We start from the raw sequence: 21,506 nt of genomic DNA on the forward strand, positions 1-21,506 counted from the left end.
CCTAGGAGTGGTATAGATGGATCTTGAGGTGGCACTATTCCTAACTGTCTGAGAAAGTGCCAGATTGCTTTCCAAAGTGGTTGTACCAGTTTACATTCTCACCAGCAATGGAGGAGGGTTTTCCTTTCTCCACAACCTCTCCAGCGTGTGTTGTCACTTGAGTTTTTGATCTTAGACTTTCTGATTTAAAGAAATTATTAACTACAGCGGGAGTACCTGCCCTGGATATGAATAACACTATCCTACAGCTGGAGATCTGAATAAAAGAGGGAAAGAGAAAAAAAAAACCTGGCATCTCAGGCTTATACTCTGTGTTTCCTGGCTTCTATGAGATGGATAATTTCATTCTTCTATATTCTTATGCCCTGATGCTCTGCCTCACCATGGTGCAGAAACAGCCAGGTGGTTGTGGACTGAAATCATGAGCCCAAATCAATCTTTACTCCTTTGTCCCATGAGGTAATGTGCGTTACAAAATGTCTAACATGTGAACAGTACGCTTCTAATATGTTATTAATCCATAACAAGAGAAAACCATTTGGTTCTAACATGATCGTAAATGTTGTGAACTGAGCCTCTACAGCAGCGTTGTTGAATAAAACCATCCGTTTACATACTCTAGAATGTTAGTGTTAATGTAATATAAAAATTAAAGCATTTGAAGTAAAAAGTTATTGTGGACCATTCACAACCCCAGACCACACACATGACCTTAGTTTACGAAAACATTGCCATAACTCATAAGACAAAAAAAAAAAAAAAAAAATCTTTCAAGTAAAGTAGTACTAAAGCATTGATGCTGTCTAGAGGAGATTCACTGGGGCCAAGCATATTGCTGCACACCTTCAATGCCAGCATTTGAGAACCACAGGCAGGTGGTTCTCCATGGGCTTGAGGCCAGTCTGGCTATGCTGTACGCTCTCTCAGGATGGATGGATGGATAGATAGATAGATAGATAGATAGATAGATAGATAGATAGATAGATAGATTCATAGGGAGAGTTTGACCTTTTGTGAGGCAGGTTTTCTCTTTGTAACCTTGGCTATCCTAGAACTCATTCTATAGACCAGGCTGGCCTTGAACTCACAGAGATCTGCCTGCTCCATGATCCCTTTAGTTTTGTTTTGTTTTTGTTTGGTTGTTTTGTTTGGGTTTGGGTTTGTTGTTGTTGTTGTTGTTGTTTTCAAACCAGGGTTGCTCTGTGTAGCCTTAGCTGTCCTGGACTCACTTTGTAGACCAAGCTGGCCTTGAACTCATAGAGATCTGCCTGCCTCTGGCCTCCCTGAATGCTGGGATTATAGCATATGCCATCGCACCTGGCTAGTTGTATTATTTTAATTCATATATACAAATAAAATCAAATCACACACTTTCTGTCCTAAATTCCTAAACTTGTTTCCTCATTGCATTTTAAATTATAACATTTTAAAGACTATTACTTGAATGTTTTCTTCTTTAGGGCTTTTGAGACAGGGATTCATAACATATCCAACCAAGGTTGGCCTCGAACACACAGCAATCTTCCTGCCTGGCTTCTTGATGTCTAAGTTATAGAATGCATCCTCACGACAAGTTCTGTTAGTTGATTTTTATCTGTTTTTAAAATAATTAATCACTTAATGGCCGATAGCTTTTTACTTGACTAACTTGGGTCAGTTGTAAAGAAAGCATTTTGCATCACACTAAGGCTTATATTCTCTATGCTTTCTTACTCAAATTTAAAAATTGTCACTTTATCACATTGTATTAAGTAAAAGTAGTGATCAGAAGGGAGAAAGTCTCAAATGATCATTTCCTTGTCTACTGTGGAAGGATATCAAGGCATTTAATCACACAGTTGACATAGTTATACGTGCTGGTGCCATGGAATGAAAATTTATATAACAGATCCTGTAAGATTCTGAATTTTGGTTCTAAAAAAGCATCAACTAGTATGTATACAGTCATGGAAAGTTGGTTTAACAATGGCTCAAACCAAAAGAGAAAGAATGAGAGCTTTGCTTGCCCTTGACTTCAATAAAAGTCAATAATTCCACCCTATGATCAATTACTACAAAATTACACAATGCTAATTATCATATATTCACTTATCTCATAGATGTATTTGAGGTTTCCATTTATTAATAAATTTATATAACTTTAAAACTATTTGATCGACTAGAGTTTATATCTAGGAAATGGTACCTGGATTAATAAAATATTTGAAAGCATACCATGCAAGTATGTTAGGGTTAGTAGTAATATCAAAGCAAGGAACATTATTAACTGGTACTTTGAACAGTCTTATTTTGGAAGAGAGACTGGATATCTTCTATAGCTACATGAACTACAAGTGGGAATAGTATATAAGAAATTGACAAAATAAACTCAAATTTTAGGCTAGCATTAATAAACTTTCAAAGGACTGGTTCTTCTAAAATGAGCTGTCTGTCATCTTCACAGTTTGCTTAACTGGATTTAGAGTCGCCTAGGAGACAGGCCTCTGGATTTGTCTATGATAGCATTTCCAGAGAGGCTCAGCTAGGGAAGGAAGAGCTACCCTGAAGATGGGTGGCATCATCCCAAGGGCTGGCAGCCCAGACCGAGCAGAAAGGAGAGATGAAAGCAAGCTAAGTACCAGCATTTATATCTGTCTCCTGGCTGCGAACGGCCAACGGCTGGCTGTCTCCTGACAAACGACCAGCTCCCCCATGCACCTGCTGCTTGTCTTTCCCACTCTGATGGACCATGCCTTCAAATCCTAAGTCAAAATAAGCCCTTCCTTTCATAAGCTGCTTTATGTCGGATGTTTTGTCACGGTCATGAGAAAAGTAACTGATAAAAATAGTTTTTACGTATGATCTTATAAAAAGAGGTGTTAGTGGAAGACTTTTAGATTCTTCCCACTTTTCAGATACAGAGATTCCATGGTTTTTCAGGAAGAGAGAGAAGAGAGAGGGGTAGAAAAAAGTGGAGGAGGAGAGAGAGAAAATGTCTTAGCATCTTAGATACTAATTGTATACCAGTTAAAGAAAACTAAACTGTCTACACCAGTCTATTAGTACAAACAAACAAGACAGGAACAGCATTTCTACTTAGACAGCTCTCCAGACACTTTTTATGCCTCCCTTTAAAGACGGTCAACCTTTTACTAACGGACAAGCTGGCTCCCTTCAGCTCCAGCAGGGAAAGCTTGAAGACGCTTTTGGCAGAAGCAGTACACAAGACTTATGTTAATGTTTCTGCTCTAAAAATAGAAGAAATGGTTTGTAACCACGTAAATGTCTTGGCTATCTCGCTTGGTGGGTGAGAGAAGCAGGTCAGTGATGCTATGTGAAGGGCAGAAGTGAAGTTGTAAGGGATCTAAAGATGGAGGCACAGGGCAAAGCTTTAACCTCCACTGCACAGTAGAATACAAAGTACCTCTCCATATCTCAGATACCACCCTGACAAACATAAAAACCCACTCCACACAAGCTTACTTAAGACTTAAGAACAATTCTATAACACGTTTCCTAATGTGTTTAGATTTCCATTAAAAAAATCATCCATCAAAGGCTTTTTAACCATTGAATGAAAGGATCATGTGGGGTTTTTTTTCTTTCAGTTTGTTTTTATGGTGGATTACATTGACAAAATTTTGTATTTTAAACTACACTTACATCTCTAGGATGAAGCCTACTTGGTCATGGTGGATTATCTTTTTGATATGTTCTTGGGACTTGGTTTACAAGTATTTTACTGAGTATTGTTACATCTATCCCAAGGACAACACAAGAAAACCCACATAATCGACTAACCTGGGCTCATGGGAGCTCACAGAGACTGAACAAACAACCAGGGAGCCTGTATGGATCTGACCTAGGCCCTCTGCATATATGTTACAGTTATGTAACTTGGTCTTCTTGTGGGACTCCTGACAGTGAGTAGGTGCCATCTCTGACTCTTTTGCCTGCTTTGGGGACCGTTTTCCTTCTACTGGGTTCCCCTGTCCAGCCCTAATAAAAGGGGGTAGGGTGCCAGTCCACTGCAACTTGATATGCCATATTTGATTGATACCTCTGGGAGGCCTGCCTTTTTCTGAAGAGAAACAGAGTAGCAGTGGATGGGAGAGGAGAAGGAAGATGGGGAGGGATTGGATAGGAAAGGAGAGAGGGAAAACTGTGGTCAAGATGTAATATATGAAAGACTAAATAAAAGAATTTTTAAGTATTTTTATTACTTAAACTGTTTTTAAATTTAAATGTATTTTGATCATATTCATCTTCCCCAAGTCTTTCCAGATAATAAAAGAATTTAAAAAATCATTCATCATACTAAGAAATAGGAAAACCTCACTTAGAGTACAAATGGATAAGAATAAAAATAATGGATCTAAAATGAACAGTCAAAAATAATATATAAAAGCTCATCTAATTTGGAAAAAGATATAAATCAAATGATGCAAGGAACTGAACTACATAAAACATAATAAATTCAATGAAATAAGACCAAGGGGAGATCCTAGTCAAACACCTGAATATCTGAGAGTTTGAATACTGGCGGAGGGAGGGACAAAGAAAACATGAGAGGGCAAAAGAAAAACATAAGGTAAAAGAGGAAACAGCTGAGGAAGAGAAAGTAATAGAAGGCAGAAAGAAAAAGGAAGAAAAAATGTTCGGAAGAAAATTAAGAGTGAAGAGAAAAGATAGAAAAGAAAAGGAGAGAGGGAGACGGAGATGAGGAAAAGGAAAGATTTTGAAAACAGAAAGAGAAACACCACACTGTAACTAACTATACCAGGGTAGGGGCAGCCAATGATAGCAAATTCTCATCAAAAGTTATGGAAAATAGAATGAATCAGGATGAAATCCAAGTACCTAAAACAAGAATGCAGCATTCAGCAAAATGATTTCTCAGGAATAAAGGAAAAGATGTAACTATGAGGCAAAGCAAAATTCACCACCTTAAATGCGGTGCCAGGGAATCTAATGAACTCTAGCTTCTGTAGGGACCTGCACACACAAGATGCATATAAACTCATACAAGAATACACACACACACACACACACACACACACACACACACACACAGAAAAAAATGTATCTTAAAAACTCTGCCACTCCCAAAGGAATGGCTGAAAAGACTGATTAAAGAAGGAAGTATGCAAACTCAAGTATGACTAAAATACGAATAAGGCAATACATTAATTTCAAATAAAAGTTCCAAAGAAAGTAAATTTACCTGTTTTATTTTAAATAATACCAATAGAGTGCTGCTTAGTTTTTTGTTAACTTGACACAAGCCAGGGTCATCTGGGAAAAGGGAACCTCAATAGAGAAAATGCCCTCATCACAGTGGTCTATAAGCAAGCCTGTGGTCATTTTCTTGATTAGTGATTGACATGGGAGGTTCCAGCCCACTCTAGGGAGTGCCTTCTTTGAGCAAATTTGGTGAAAAACAATATATAATAATAATGAATAAGACCACTGAATGATAATTACCTTTAAGATTAAAGAAACTTAGAAAGTCTAGTTGAAATAATCGGATTTTATTATGACTCAACATTTTTGCTTGTGAAGGATTCTGGTACATGGGAAAAGACAAGCTACAAACTGAGAGAAAATATTTACAAATAACATGACTAATAAAATACCTGCAGAACATAAAAAGAACATGCACAAGTAAAGTTGTGCAGGGAGCTCTAGGAAAGCAGCTTCCATCAAGTTGTCATTTATGCGTTCATTTATGTCATTATGTGGTGGGCTTTTTCATGAGGCAGCTGCTTTTGAGCCGTCTCTTCCTATAAAAAACCTTTCCGATACTTCTGTTAGTAACCCCAGTAACTACTGATAGGTTCACCAAGTTAGATGTTGGTGCAATTGTTAGTTTGGTCTGTTTTGGTTTTTCTATCTAGATTGAGGAGCTGTGTGTGTGCTGTGTCTCCCGATATGGCAAACAGAACATAAACTTAACCAACATCCAGTAAAAAGCCAAGGCCCTCCAGCAATTAGCAAAATACCTAAATGTTGCCAACCACAACGTAAGACTGAAAGTGGATACTTCATTGTGAAGTCTCCAATGAGATGTTCTGAGAGCCATGTGTATTAAGCAGGGTTCTCTAAGGGATCAGAACCAACAGAACACACACATACATGCGGGCGTGTGCACGTGATAATGGGATCTATTAAACTGGCTTATATGCTAGAAGCTGAGCAATCCAATTACAGCCATCTAGCTTGCTGGATGAACAGAGAACCTATAAAGCTTCAGCCCAAGAAGTTAAACTCCTCAGTGGAACAAGAAGAAGGATGAAAGCCTAGAGATTTTCTGAAGAGCCCCTGGTAATGAGGGAGGGAGCTAGAACTTGATTATAGGAGAGGATGGGAACATTGGGGATGGACTCAGAAAAAACGAAGCCTCCACATACATTTTCCCTTACGTGAAAATCCTAGCCTCTAATTGTTGAATGAATGGTGCATCTAGGTGGAAATGGATAGGTAAAGGCCAAGAAACTAGAAAGGGAATCATGTGACTAGGGGGAAATTTTAATAGAGGATGGTAGGAAAGACAAAAGAATAAAATGGAGGAGGGAAATATTGGTGACAAAAGGATAAAGTAGGGAAAGGAAGGTTTGGAATGGGACAAACAAAAATATAATACATATGACCTGGAAACTTATAACTCCATGTAGAAGACAGAAAAAATTTAGTATATATAACCTTGTATATTTTGAATATTGAACCAAGTAAACATATTATGCAAGAAATTTAAAAATTAAAACATTTCAGATTTCCCTAGTAAAGCAATCAAGTTTTCTAGATACATATTCAAGTCATAGAGTTGTAAGCAAAATATGCCTTCCCTTTTTTAGTTCATATTCCTTAGAAATATTTTGGTTAAATTTAGCAGGCAGAACACCACAGACAAAAAATATGAACTGACATAATAGGTTCTAATAATTTAAGGGTCTATAAATCACAGTTTACATATTGAATTTCATCTACAAACATGTGAAACATTCTGTGCTTTCGCTAACATTACAAAAATTTATGATCAGTGAATCACTGATAGCAAAGATTGTTTTATTAAAAAAAATGGGAATGTTTTATTCATTACTCAGCTCACATTACCAAAGTCAAAGTAACTTTTTCATGTTTCAGTCTAAAATGTATTTGAAAGGAATCCAAGGATCAGGAGAAATAGTCATATTTCAAGTCACATGATGACATATATATAGATATATATATAGAGAGAGAGTATATTAACACAAAACAGTCTGAGGCTGGAGAGCTGGTTCATTGGTCAAGAGGACCCAGGGTGGCCCACAACTGTCTAACTCCAATTCAGAGTGATCTGACACCTTATTTTAGCCTTCGCGGGCACCAGGAATGCATGTAGCATACAGACACTCATGCAAACAAAACACCCATATGTATAAAACTTAAAAATTAAAAAATTCAAATCCTTTAAATCAAAACAAGGTTTCTACAGTTCTTAGGATGTAAACTTGCACCAATCCTGTCAGCTTGCTCCTTCTGTTGCTACCAATTAACTCACTTCAACTGAGATAATGAAATTATAACCAGAAATAGTGATCATAAATATTTCTGTCCTCCTAAGAGAGTCATAGACAGGGCCATCATATCTCCAATAATGTCTGAATGGTGAGGAAACAAAGCAAAACAAACAAATCAATGCACTTTGTTAATAGATACAAAAGTGATCAGATTCACTCAAAGCATTGAAAAAGGAACAAAGAAAAAGTGTCTGCGTGTGTGCGTGTTTTGATGTCAGGGGTTGGCATCAGGTTTCTTCCTTGGTGACAATGGCTTGTTGCTGGTGTTGTTTTCTTGTGACACACTCATAATTGAGTCTGGAGCTCACAAATTTGGTTAGGCTGGCGGTCCAGTGAGCTCCAGGGATTTGCCTGTCTCCACCCTCACCAGGTTTGGCAGAGATGCTAGGGATTCAAACTCAGGGCCTCATGCTTGCAATCACTTACCAACTGGATCACCTCCTATCTCCCCTTCCTCAAAGAAATCGTATGAGCAGTGTAAAATCTGAATAAGTGGTGCGTTAGTGATACAGCAGGATAATATACCACTAAAGCACCTCTGAACTTATACTTTTTAATATCCTTAAATTTATGCTATATTACTTAATTTATATTTAAAATATGATAGCACTCTATGTGCTGGGTACTGCCTGGCCTATTGTTCTTTTACAGTATTTATAAAAATCAATTCTTCTATAAATCTTCCAGTAAAGTAGGAATAAAGCAGGCTAACTAGAGGAAAAAAGTCCCAACTTACTTAGTAAGTTCTTAAGTGTTAATTCTCCTCATTGTAAAAAATGCTACCTCTAAAGATGGCAATTCATAAAGTAATGACATACAAAATACTCATGAATTTTATTCTGAATATTTAGTTAATAATTTAACCCTCACATATTATGCATATGATATTAAAAATACTAAAAGTATAATGAATAATTTCTATATAGCTGCCATTCTATTTACTCATACTTATAAAAACATGTATACTTCATTAAAAGATGTCAAAATTGCAGTGATTCCTTAGTAACCATTATCATGCAACAAAATAAAATAAGCACCATGTTAGGCTCTAGGTCAAAACTGTTTTCCTCCAGTATTTAACTTGACCTGAATAGTGTTTGTCAATCTGTATAAATTTACTTCTCAAAGGTTTTTCTCATTATCACAAATTTCCCTGTGTTGTGCTTTCCCATCCGCTTTTAAAAAGCCTGGTTGCTTCCCACGTAATTCACCCTTCTAAACAGTGAAGGTAATACTCAACGTTTACTTGATCACTGGTGATTATTAGTTAAGTGGACATGTGTATGTCTAGATCTAACCGGAAATGGCAACATGGAATATAACTTATTACTAATGCAATAATGTCTCCCATTTGCATTCAAATAAACTCCTGGCTATGATTATTCTAAGATGAATGGAACTGAATTTTTATCAGAATATCATCTTTGGCAATGTTGAAATCAGTGTTTAATTAGAACTGACATATTTGGACGCTAAAACTTTTATTCAGTATTCTACTGTTAAAAAGCATTTAGAAAAGAGGATTAAAATATAGGAGCTGGAATAAAGGAAATAAATGACATAATCAAAATATGTGAAGCAAATTTGTTTTTACTTAACATTTGAATATTAGGTCTGAGTTTTCATTGCCAAAGCCGGAGGAAAAGAAAATATGATTGCTGAAGTGATGCTCAACAGCTTAGAGAACAAAAGGTTTAGGTAGTTCACATTTTTTATAAGTGGATGGATCTGTTCCAATAATATATTTTCTATGAAAAAAAAAACACCCTGCAAATAGCATAGATTTATAAAAGAAAAAGTCTGTCAAGCTAGCACGAAACTTGCTTGAGAAACAATTCTGTCAGAAATAAAAGTTATGCAGCGCAAATGATCTTACCGTTCTCTGTTAAACTTCAGAGAATGAAGGATGGCTGGCCTTTTCTGTCTCAGATTCCACAAATGAAGCGTATCATCTGAACTCGCACTAACCAAAGCGCCCTGAGACAAAAGAAGATAAGGTATGCAGCTTACCTATTAGGATAGCAGAAGCAGAACATTTGGATTTCACATTGCTTGGACAGCTACAGCCGGATACAAAGTGAATAAATTGTAATAAATAATAATAATAACCAACTGAACAGGGAATGAGAAAACTGTGTTTCCAGTTTACATTTACCCACATTGTTCCACAGCAACAAAGTTTTTAACATTTGAGGGAAATTTTCTCATTTTCCTTCTAATTTTATTTCAGAGAGCAGACTTGAGAGCCTCCCTTCTATCCCTAGAAATCCTCCTGTAAGCCTGCAAGTGAGAATATACAATCCTTGTCTTAAAAGAGCATTTTTAGACATCGAACTTCTCATTTATTGTTGTGGTAGTTTTGTGGGGCCAAAGACTTAGATATTCTGCAACAATGTATCTAGCCTGGCACTCCTTTTAGAGACTTTATAATTATAAATCCTTTCTTAAAAGTGTAGTGACAATGATTTGGGAGTAATTTGCACAGAAGCAGTTTTTCACAGTGAAATGAAAGCAGATTTAAGGCCAGGTAATTTATACCTCCAGCGATGGCAAATATGGTACAACAAGGAAAACATTTCAGCCTGCAAAACAGATGCTAGGAACTGGTTTGGGCCAGCAGCATTGTCCAAGGTGCTGGCAATACAAAGAAAAGTCAAAATTATCATCTCTGTCCTGAAATGCCTCAAACAAACTGGTGGGAGTTGAGGTAACTGAGATATTGTTTGTATTCTTGAATATTCGCAAGCTGTAAAAGAGAATACTCTGAGGTCTGTAATGAGATGATCGACTCGTTAATTAGCATACCAAAATAAAGCCACAAAATTTCAAGTTATTTTGAAAAAAACAAAAAACAAAGAATTCTAAAAGTTACAGTGTTTACAAATTCAGTCCCTTGATAATAGTTAATAATGTCTTTTAAAGATGCAAAGTCTTTTAAAAGTCAAGATCTGTCAAATGTGAGTTCCAGTAAAAAATAATAATGATAATAATTTAAATACTTTCTTACTTCAGGAGGGAAGAAGAACCAGGGCCCAGCCACAATCAAATCAAAACTGAACTCCTACTGTTCAGTGCCCGGGATCCCCTCGGGATCCTCCAGGCTCCCCCACGGGGCCCGGCTAACTTCTCAGGCTCTACGGCACACACGGCCTGTTTCCTGGGCTCAGGCTGGCTCCACCCCAAGGCTGCGTTCTTGGTAGTCATCCCTTGGTGCTGGAGCTCCAAAAAGCTAGGGTCTGCTTCTGAAACCGAGCTGCACTTTCACCGATAGCCTCTCACCCTCACCGTCTAAGAGAGTGGTGCTAAGCCCCAGCTTCTCTGCATGTCCCCTTCAGTCCTGCGCCTCAGCTGCCACTGAGGCTGCCCCTTCACTGAAGGCCTCGCCTGGATTCTCACAGCGCCAGACCTCAGCTGCTCTCCATGACCTCTTCATGCCTTCCAAACCACTACCACCTGAGTGACCCTTATACTATCAAGTTAGGCTGCCAACGTGAGGTAAACCTTGGCTGCCTCTGGAACTTGCTTCTCTGTGGTCTTAGGAAACACTTCCCAAGAGATTTCACCTCAGTGATGCTGTTCTCTTCTTAATCACTCGGCTGCAGCTGCCAGCCTTGATGGTCCCAGTAAAGCAAAGGTTTTACTTCAATGGTGCTTACCTCATTGATCAGGAATTGAAGCTGCAGGACTGCCGCACCACTCTCGTGCTGGCAGTAACAGTCAACACCAGGCCTCCCAAGTCTACCGCAATAAAAGTCAAGGATTCTAACCTTTGAATTAGCACAGACATTAAAAAGTGAAAGAAAATCTGACTTATTTAGCAAGTGATGTTTTGGCTCTTCATTGTCCTTATTTTTAAAACAGAGTTAAAATATTTTACTTTCCACAAATTTAATTATACAGTATAAATGAATACTATTCTAACAATTAGAAGAATGATAGCAAAACATTGGAAGAAAAAAAAAGTTTCCTTTTCATTAAAGTAAAACAGGAATTAAGAATCCAGACACATCTCATTTCTTTTAATATTCATCTGATTAAACATTTCTTTCCCCAGAGTAGGTTCAAACTATTGAAAGATGTTAATGCAATAAATGAAATCATAAAAAGTTTATTATGTTAGCAGGGCATAGTGGCACATGCTTTTAATTCCAGCACTTACAAGGTGGAGGCAGGACAATTTCTGTGAGTTAGAAGACAGCTTGGTCTATATGGCAAGTTCCAGAACAGCCAGAACTACATAGAGAGACCCTGTCTCAAACAAAACTAGTTAATATATTTAAATATGCTGGCAACATTAGTAAATACAAAGCCCTTATAACAACATTTTAAAACCAATAGGTTATAAAGAAATAGATTAATGCATTATATATAAAATAGTTTCTGAATAGAAAAATAAGATTAAAAAGCAGATATTAAAAATAATAGCAATATACTTTTTCAGTTAACATAAAGTTAACCTGTAAGTCAGAAAAGGAACAAACAAGAAAAGAGAAAAAAATAATGGAAGATTGTAAAAAGAGAAGAAAAGTCAAATACCACAGAACAAATTTTACTAATGTCTTTCTTAGCAAATGACATATTTCTGTACATACACATTATTTGCTTTTCATAAATAAAAAGCTCATGAGAACTATTCCCAGACATAGTGAAGAAACGGGGGCAGCTTTACCCTCCTAACCAAGCCATTAAAAAGAATGAACAACACTGATGTGAGTGCATTCATGACTACTCCAGACAGTGCAGTCAAACAAGGGAGGGTGGCAGCTCCTAAAGAGGGGAAAGGCTCAGATAAATAAAGTTAGTCTACAGAAAGAGAACAAAGGAGAAAGAGAGGATGGAAGACTGGAGGAAAGACTGTGAGCTTATGACTGTTCCAGGGTCCTCTATAGAGAATGTCCTGGCCACAATCTAGAGATATGCAATCTAGCAGGCTCCCTTTGTTGAAAAGACAGAATGAAGCGAGGGAGGCTAAGGACAACCAGAATTCACATGACCAAAAGCAAAGTAGAAAGGACACATGCTGAAGTATTTCAGAGATCTGCAGGAAGGCTCCACTGAACGGGGCAAAATGTAAAACAGGAAACAGATTTAGGGAAACTATTTGAAACTGGAAAAGAAAAAAAAAAACTAAGAAAAAATGATATGCTTCTTGAAGAACAAACCAGACTAAATAAACAAACACCAACAAAGATAATTCCTTCTTAAAAAAATAAAGCAAGAAAGAATAAAACAAAAACAAAGGAAAGTTTAAGTGAGACCAGAAATTTTTCTTGTACCCACCTTCCAAAGTGGAAACCCTAAAATTCACAGACTGGTCATACAAAATACTAAGAAAATCATGACCACAGTTGTGAGGGAAACTCACTTCCTATCTAAAGGTACCTTAAAAGGAGGGGTAAATAAGGTAACTAGCTAATAATATGTAGATTGAGATCAAATGAAACCAGTTTTAAAAACTTATTTCTTTTACTTCTTGAGATTAAAATGTAATTACATCATTTCCCCCTTCCCTCTCCTCCAAGGACAACAGCAATAGAGCAGGGATGAGGGTAGGGGCAGAGCCCAAGAAGCCTGAACCCTACACAAAGAATTATAGGCAACTAAGGAATGCTGAAAGCAGTTTTTAAAACTCACAATCAAACAGAAAAGGGTAGAAAACAGATCTAATAAGAGAACTAGAAAGCAAACTGCAAGACCCTGGATTCAATTCAACCACATCAGTTCTACATCATCAACAAATAGTATTTATACTCCAATTAAAATTCAATAAGTGTCAGAAAAAAAAAGGAAATAGTCAAATTACACAATGCCTAGAGGTACCCTTTTTAAAAATATAAAAATAAGCCAGATATAGTGGCTCATGCCCTTAATCTCAGCACTTGAAAGGCTGAGATAAAAGAATTATCTCATTGTGAGGCCAGTTTATGCTTTTCTTTGTAAAAGTTGCCATGGGTCATGGGCATCTATTTACAGCTATAAAACTAAGACAGAAGCTGGAGATGCAGGGACTGGGGTATTGCTGTGACAGGCCTGACCATGCTTTTGTTTGGAGGGATGTTGGCCTTGGGACCTTGGATTTGAAGAGCAGTTGAATGCTTTAAGTGCTGCTTAATGGGCCATACTAGTAGAAGCATGGAAGATAGCGATGCTGAAGGTAATTTGAACTCTGCCCCCTCAAGAGGTCTCAGAGGAGAAGACTATTTGTATGTGGCCTAGAGATCATTCTTGTGATATTTTGGCTAAGAATGTGGCTGCTTTTTGCCCTTGTTTATCTGCCTGAGGAAATCTCAAAATATGTGGTTATTAGTGGTCACTCTCATGCAGATCTATAATGAAAAGGAACAAGCTGAGCAAGGGAAAATATGAGAAAAGGGGCACCTAAGCAGAATGGAGCTAAGTCCTGTGTTCAAGGAGATGCAGATTAAAGAAAAGCTGGATGTTATATGAAATAAAGGGAGTGGTGACCTCAGGGCAAGATCACCCCCAACTAAGTTTCCAACTTGTAAAAAGGAATTAAAGAAAAGCTTATGGACAGGGATGGTAATGCACACTCATGGTCCAGTGTGCTGGAGGCAGAGGCAGGTGGATCTCTGAGTTCAAGGACAGCTTGGTCTACAGACTAAGTTTCAAGACAACCAAACACTACACAACGTAGGCAGTGAAGGAAACCATCAAAAACAGAAAGTTGATGAAAATGTATTTGAATGAGGCCATGTTTCAGCCCCAGCAAGCAGAAGAACTCAGTCACATGGTTCTGGCTTTTGAATCAATGATACAAGAAAGGGGTTAAGAAATCTCCTTTCATGACTAAGGAAAGCCTGGCATATATCAGGGGCGTCCCTGCACAGACCCTAGATGTCATTGTGTGAAACTGTGAAGGTGAAGCCTGGATTATCTTGGAGACCACAAGATGTTAGAGCTGCCAGAGTCATGGGATACCTGCCAAGGAAAGCTGCTAATAGGGAGTGGAACCATCCCAAGAGAGAGAAGTGTGTTGCAGTCAACAAAGCTGAAAGGAGTTGGAGATCTGAGCGGTGCTTTGACATCAGACACGGAGATGCAGAGTTTGGAGTTTGCCCAGCTGGGTTTTGGTCTTGCTTTGGCCTGGTATTACCTCACTATACTCCCTTCCCTGCCTTTGGAGTGGTAATGCATATTCTATGCTACCGAATGTTGGAAGTATGTGACCTGATTTTTTATTTTGATTTTATAGGGGTTACAGATAAAAGATTGCCATGAGTCTCCAAGAGACTTCAGACTTTTAAACAGTTGAGACTGTTAAAAACTATCAGGACTTTTGAAGTTGGGTTAAATGTATTTTGCATTATGATATGTCTACAAGCCTATCGGGGCCAAGAAGTCAAGTGTGATGGTTTGAATGACTCCACAAGGAGTGGCATTATTGAGGTGTAGTCTTGTTGGAATAGGTATGGCCTTGCTGGAGGAAGTTTGTCACAGGGGGTGAGCTTTGAGGTTTCAGAAGCTCAAGCTAGGCCCAGTGTCACTCTCTCTTCCTGCTGCCTGCCAATTCAGATGTAGAACGCCTTCTCCATGTTCACCTGCATGCCCCCATGCTTCCTGCCATGATGAAAATGGACTAAACTTCTGAACCTGTAAGCTAGCCCCAATTAAATGTTTTTTCTTTATAAGAGCTGTTGTAGTCATGGAATCTATTCACAACAATAAAACCCTAACAAAGACACTTCATAAAACTATATAAAAATTTAAAAGATGAATTTAATATATGATAAGCTTTGAAAATGAAACTAAAAATTGGGAGCTGGAGAGATGGGGTAGAAAGTAAGAAAACTAACCGCCCCTCCAGAGGACTTGGGAACAATTCTTAGCAGCAGCATGGTGGCTCACAGTCACCTGTAACTCCAGCTCCAGGGATCCAACACCATCTTCTGGCCTTCCTGGGCACCAGGTGTGTACATGGTGCACAGGCAAAATACCCGTATGTATAAAATAAAAAACAGAAAATTAAATAAATCTGAAGTAAAATCTAAATATGTTACATAGAAGTGATGCTTCTTAAAATTAAAACCTAAGTCTGTTTTTTAAACCATGAAATCTCTTTTTAGTTTTTAAAGGCAGAGATTGTCAAACTGTACAACAAGACAAGAAACACGAATTTTATGCTTCCTACAATAAACAAAATGTAAAATACAGTAAGTTAAAAACACAGTATGTTTTCAAAGGTATTCTATCCTGAGACTAACCAAAAGGGAGTTTCAGTATCTATGTACAATGGGTAAAGTAAATTTCAGATCAAAGAATATTGCCGGGGACATAAAGTTATTTACTAATATAAATATTTTAAATTTATCTAGAAGATTTACTCCTAAATGTTTATATATCTAATGACAGAGATACAAAGTGCATAAAACAAAAACTGATGGAACTACGAATATGAATAGATCAATCTGCAGTTGTAATGGGAGATTTTAATGCCGCTATTTTAATAATGAGGAAGTAGATAGAAGGTCAGTACAAATACAGAGGATTTGAACAATACCATAAATCATCTTGACCTAACTGACATCCATGAGACACTCTACTCAACAACTGCAAATATATTTAACATTTATAAATATGACAATATACAGGGCTATAAAAAAGGCTCAATCAATTTTTTAAAAAATCAGGTTATACAAAATTTATTCTCTTACCATAATAGAAATAAATTAGGACTCAATAATATAAAGGTTAATGAGAAAATATGTGATATTTAAAAGCAAAATAATATAGATAACCCAGAGATTAAAACTATTTTCAACTGAAGGGGAATGAAAATACAATTAAAACAAATAATAAATACAAAACATTGGGATGGAATCTTCCAGTTCTGCCCAAAATACAGCTGCTTCATTCCTCTTAATCTCTCCATCCATAAAACTAAACAACAGCAACAACAAAATTCTAGAGGTAGCACTATAAATAAGATTAGAGAAAGAATGGTGACCTCAGGAAAGAGATAGCAGAGTTCTTATGCTCCCTATTGCCTCTCAAATCGTGGAGGCGGCACTCCAGGGGCCTCCAGAATGAAGAGTTGGGGGCCCAGTCTGAACAGATATATATAAAGGCACTCCCAAATCTAAGGCTCAGGGAACGTTGCAGAACAGGTGGTCAAAAGATTGCAAGAGCCAGATTATCCAGGAGTGTGGTGTGAGATTGCGTCTCCTAGTAATGTCAGAGGCAATACCTATGACGGCTCACCAAAATGCCTGCAATGTGACTGCAAAAGGATGACACCAACGAACATGACAAGCTAACCAGAGAAAAGCCCACGACTACTCAGCCCTACGCAGAGAACTACAGATAACTGAGAAAACTGATCATGGGAGAGGTGGTTCTCTCCAGGAAAGAATACACAATTGGTTGCTTAGAGCCAAACAGTCAGCCCTGAAAACATACATATAGATAGCATTACATAGTCTAAACAGTTGTATTTAGGAATACATATGTATATACATAAATACATGTAATAACAATTAGTATAACTATAAATAAATACCATGAATTTGAAGAAGTGGGGAAAGTTATAAGGGAGGGTTTGGAGGGAGGAAAATAAAGGAGAAACGTTGTAATTAAATTATAATCAAAAATTTAAAGAGAATTGAAAAGCCATCTTATAAGAAGAGACAGATGACCCACTTGATGCATCAACCTTAATGTATTAAAAAAAATACCAAAAACTATTAACATGACACCTTCAAAGAAATTCAATTGATTCTCTAGACTTCAAAGTAAAGGATAAGAGTGCAATATCCAAGGAAGAATTTAAAAGAATGACTCTAAAGAAAATGAGTTAATTTGAAGAGAGCAAAGACAGATGACACAGCAGGGCAAGCAATTCACGTCGTTAGTGATAAATGCAGCAAGGGTATAAAGATTTTTAAAATAACAGTCAGACAGACATTTCAGAAAGGAACTCAATAAGTCAAATTTAAAGACACAGGTAAAATCTCAGTAACAAACTAGGTCAAGCATAACAAAGAATGTCCAAACCTTAAGACAATTAAAAGATACATATAATTAAAAGAATAAAGATGACCTCTGGAATTTTTGAGACCTCAAATAAACATACTTTTGAATTTGGGAAGTACATGAAAGGAAGGGCATAAGAAACTATGCTAGTTTGATAGCATAGTTCATTGATAGCTAGTTCATTATGATCTTTGCTGGATTAGACTCATCCTGGAAACACACCTCCAAGTGAGGCTGAGAAGATTTTTCCAGAAAGATTGTAACTGGGGAGGGAAAACCCAGCCTGAATGTGTCTCAGACACTGGTCTTGGGGTGCCTATAAAGTAGAAAGCAAATGGAGCAGGGGGACTCATCGCTCTGCTTCCTGATGGGAGATGCGGTGTGGCCACCTGACATTTCTGCAGCAGTGACCTCCGCTCATTATAATGAACTATATATTCACACTCAGAGCCAAAGAAAGTCCTTCCTTCCTTAAGTCACCTTTCTCAGTTCATCACAGCAACATGAAAAGTAACTAACTAATCCACCTATCCAATAAAACAGGTGAAATTTCCCTAATCATGAGAAAGATGACTGTCAAGTTCCAGGATACTTATTGAACTCCAAGCTAATGTAACCAGAAAAGATCATTATCAGAGCATATTTAAAATTAAAGTGTCAAGGAAATATCCCAGTGGAAATCACTTTTGGTGCAAGCACCTAGCTTCCCAAAATCTGTGGAAAAAACAGGCAAGGCATTGTGCTGGCTACCTGCAACCCCAGGACTCAGGAGGTACAAACAAAGGATCCTCAGGTCCAACTCCTTAGCCAGACTAGCTGGAAATGGTGAGTTCCAGGTTCAGCAAGAGACCATGCCTTAATAACTAAAGTGCAGATCAACGCAGAAAAACAGCTGGCATCAATTGGCTTCCATGATGGCCCTGATGGATTCACAGCAAACGTCTACCAGACTGTCAAAGAAAATGTAGAGTCAATCCTTCTTAATTTATTTTTAAAAGGAGAGGAAAAAAAAAAAAAAACAAGAAAGGTCACTTTCAAACTCCTTCTATGAAATGAGTATCACTCTAATACCAAAATCAGGCAAAAAAGAAAGAGAAAGAACAGGTCAGTATCCATGTTAAACATAAATTCAAAAATGCCCAATTAAATATTTAAAAACAGAATATAGACATAAAATGATTACCCATCATGATCAAGTTGTCTTGATCCCTGAAATGCAGGGACAGTTCAGCACATGTAAGTCAATTACAAGTCAATAAACGTGATAAATTATATAAACTTAGAATTAGAGAGAAAGAAATCACTTGATCATCTCAATAGATTCAGAAAAAAAAAACTTTGACAAATCCAACTTCCCTCATGACAAAAGGCCTGCAGATGTAGGTCTAGAGGGAAAATACCTTACTAAAATAAAAATCATCTGTGACAAACAGCCAACATTTATCCCAGAGAAGAACTTGAAGTTACACTAAACTCAGGAATGAGATAAAGAATAGCCACTATCCCTTCTTTTTCAATATTGTGCTAGGATCACTAGTTGAAGCAATAAGGCAAGAGATGGAAATTAAAGAGTTAGATATAAGAAAAAAAGAGGTGAACCATTCCTATTTGCAAATGACTTGATATTACACATGAGACATCCTAAAAAATTTTACCAGAAAATTTCCAGAAATGATAAACAGATTTCTCAGTGTGGCAGGGTATAGAATCAACTTGCACAAATCAATAGCTTTTCTATGCATTAACAATAAACATATAGAAAAACAGATCATGATATACTACCATCCAAATTGCCTCAAGAAAAAAATATCTAGGAATAAAGCTAACCAAAGTTGTAAAGAACATTTACAATGAAAACTTTAAACCCCTTTAGAAAGTGATAAAGACACAAAGAAAATAGAGTGATGCACCATGCTCATTGATTAGTAGAATATTGTGAAAATACCATTTTACTAAAAGCTGTTTACAGATTTGATGTAATCCAAATCCCCATTTCATTCTACACAGATATATCTGAGTTTTAGCCAAAACAATCCTGAGCAGAAAAACAGGCGGAATTTCATAAAAATAAAAAGCTTGGGAGAGGGGGAGCTGAAGAAATGGATCAGCTGTTGGGAGCATTGACTCTTCTTCCAGAGAACCCAGGTTTGAATTCCAGCCTCCGCACGACAGTTCACAGCTGTCAGTAACTCCAAGATCTGACACCCTCATATAGACTTGCATGCAGACAAAACACCAATGAACATAAAATAAAAACCATCATCCAGCTAAAGAAACAACAACCCAGGGAAGAGGAAGTCCACAGAATGGGATAGAGAATTATTGCCAGCTATACATCTGAATGTATCTAAAAAAAAAAATTACCCATTCAGAAAAGGGCCTGTGACATGAACAGAAATTTCTCAAAAGAAAAAATGTCTAAGAAATATTTCAAGTAATGTTCATCATTTCTAGCAATTAGGGATTCTGGGAATGAAAAGTACAGTATCTCATTAAAGAATGAATTATCCCATCTATATCTCTTTAGCATGACCTAAGGTAAACCCACTTTTCTGGGGAGGTCCCTTAGCCAAAATGACTGAAGCAGCCTAATTGTGTCTCCACTTGGGCCAACAACATTTTTCCATTCTAACAACAGCTTTTCCTTCAAAGTCAGGAGTAAGAAAAAAAAAAAAAAAGCTGCCAATCTTCACCATATCTGTTCTGCAAGACATTCTAGCTGGAACTATCATGTAAGAAAATAAAATATACTTCCGGTTACAATGGTTGGCTCATTAAAAGCGTCACTAAATTAACTTTATGAAGTGAAGAAAACAGGTAACATAACAGAAAACAGCACTGTTTCTTGCAAAGGAACGGCTGGCAAATGAACTCACAAGGTCAAGTAGGATGTGCGCAGTGTTCTGGTGAGAGAAGCTCCAGACAGTGTGGCTGGCTCAACCAAGCTTCTCCAGTGTGCACAATGGAAATCTGCAGGAAGGGCTTCTCACACAGAGGCTCTGCCAGCCTACACAAGAAAACCTGCTGGGCAGTGATTTTCCTCAAACACACTGACTTACAGAACTGTTGGAGGAATTTTCAACTGAGTTTTTAAATGCTGAGTTTTTAAGTGATTTCAGTTCCTCAAGATCTGGTTACCACCCTGCAATGGGCATTGTTATGAATATTGAACTATCCATTGCCCCAGATATTTCCCTTTCCAATTATATCCCACACCCTGTCCTGGATAGCTTGTCCTGGATAGCTTTATGTCAAGTTGACTCAATCCAGAGTCATTGAGAGGAGGGAACCTCAGTGTGGGAGGTGCCATCCACCACACACATACACAAGAAAGCAGGCTGAGAAAGCCCTAATGAGCAAGTCAATAAGCAGCACTCTTCCATGGCCTTTGTAGCAGCTCTTGCCTCCAGGTTCCTGTCCTGCTGAATTTCTGTCTTCGATGATGAACATATGGAAGTATAGGGACGCATAAGCCAAATAAACCCTTTCCTCCCCAACTTTCTTTTGGTCATGGTGTTTCATCGAAGCAATAGCAACCCTAACTAAGACAACCCCTCCACTTCCTATCATCCAAGTGCTAACCACGTGACTTACTGTGTTTTCCACCACTTCATATCCACAATAATTAATATACAAGAACATTCAGACAGTACTTTCAGTGTCCCTTTACTCCTGGAAATGGATGGCGTTTGTGGGATGAATGTTTTGTGCTTGGATCTGTCCTCATAGTGGCTCTATCCCTAGATAGGGACTGTTCCTGCAAATAGTGTTATTCTCCTAGGAGAACACTGGGAGTGGAGCTTGGTACACTGAACCCCAGTCTAACAGGGAAAAAAATGATTCTTCCGTCTTTCTATGATGTGGTACCTCTTGAAACATTTCAAACACTTCCACTAAAAGAAAAAAAGGTGACTTAAATCAAAACAAACGCAATCAACAATCTAACTCTGGATGTGCAAGTCCAAATGTTTAAAAAAA

The 21,506-nt window shown here is 37.6% G+C and overlaps 1 protein-coding gene across 9 annotated transcripts in view; it reads right to left on the minus strand.

Annotated features, from left to right (window-relative positions):
• Stxbp5l (syntaxin binding protein 5L) overlaps window positions 1-21,506 on the minus strand; it is a 257,234-nt gene that overhangs the window by 187,345 nt on the left and 48,383 nt on the right. For all 9 annotated transcript variants that reach the window (XM_060370356.1, XM_060370363.1, XM_060370360.1 and 6 more), the window contains exons 4-5: window positions 11,195-11,276; window positions 9,415-9,515 (exon numbers count right to left, since the gene is read on the minus strand). In XM_060370356.1, coding sequence (XP_060226339.1) covers window positions 9,415-9,515; window positions 11,195-11,276 — 183 coding nt within the window. The remainder of the gene's footprint in view (window positions 1-9,414; window positions 9,516-11,194; window positions 11,277-21,506) is intronic.

This window comes from Meriones unguiculatus, chromosome 17 (assembly GCF_030254825.1).
Source record: "Meriones unguiculatus strain TT.TT164.6M chromosome 17, Bangor_MerUng_6.1, whole genome shotgun sequence".
In the NCBI taxonomy this organism is placed as follows: domain Eukaryota; kingdom Metazoa; phylum Chordata; class Mammalia; order Rodentia; family Muridae; genus Meriones; species Meriones unguiculatus.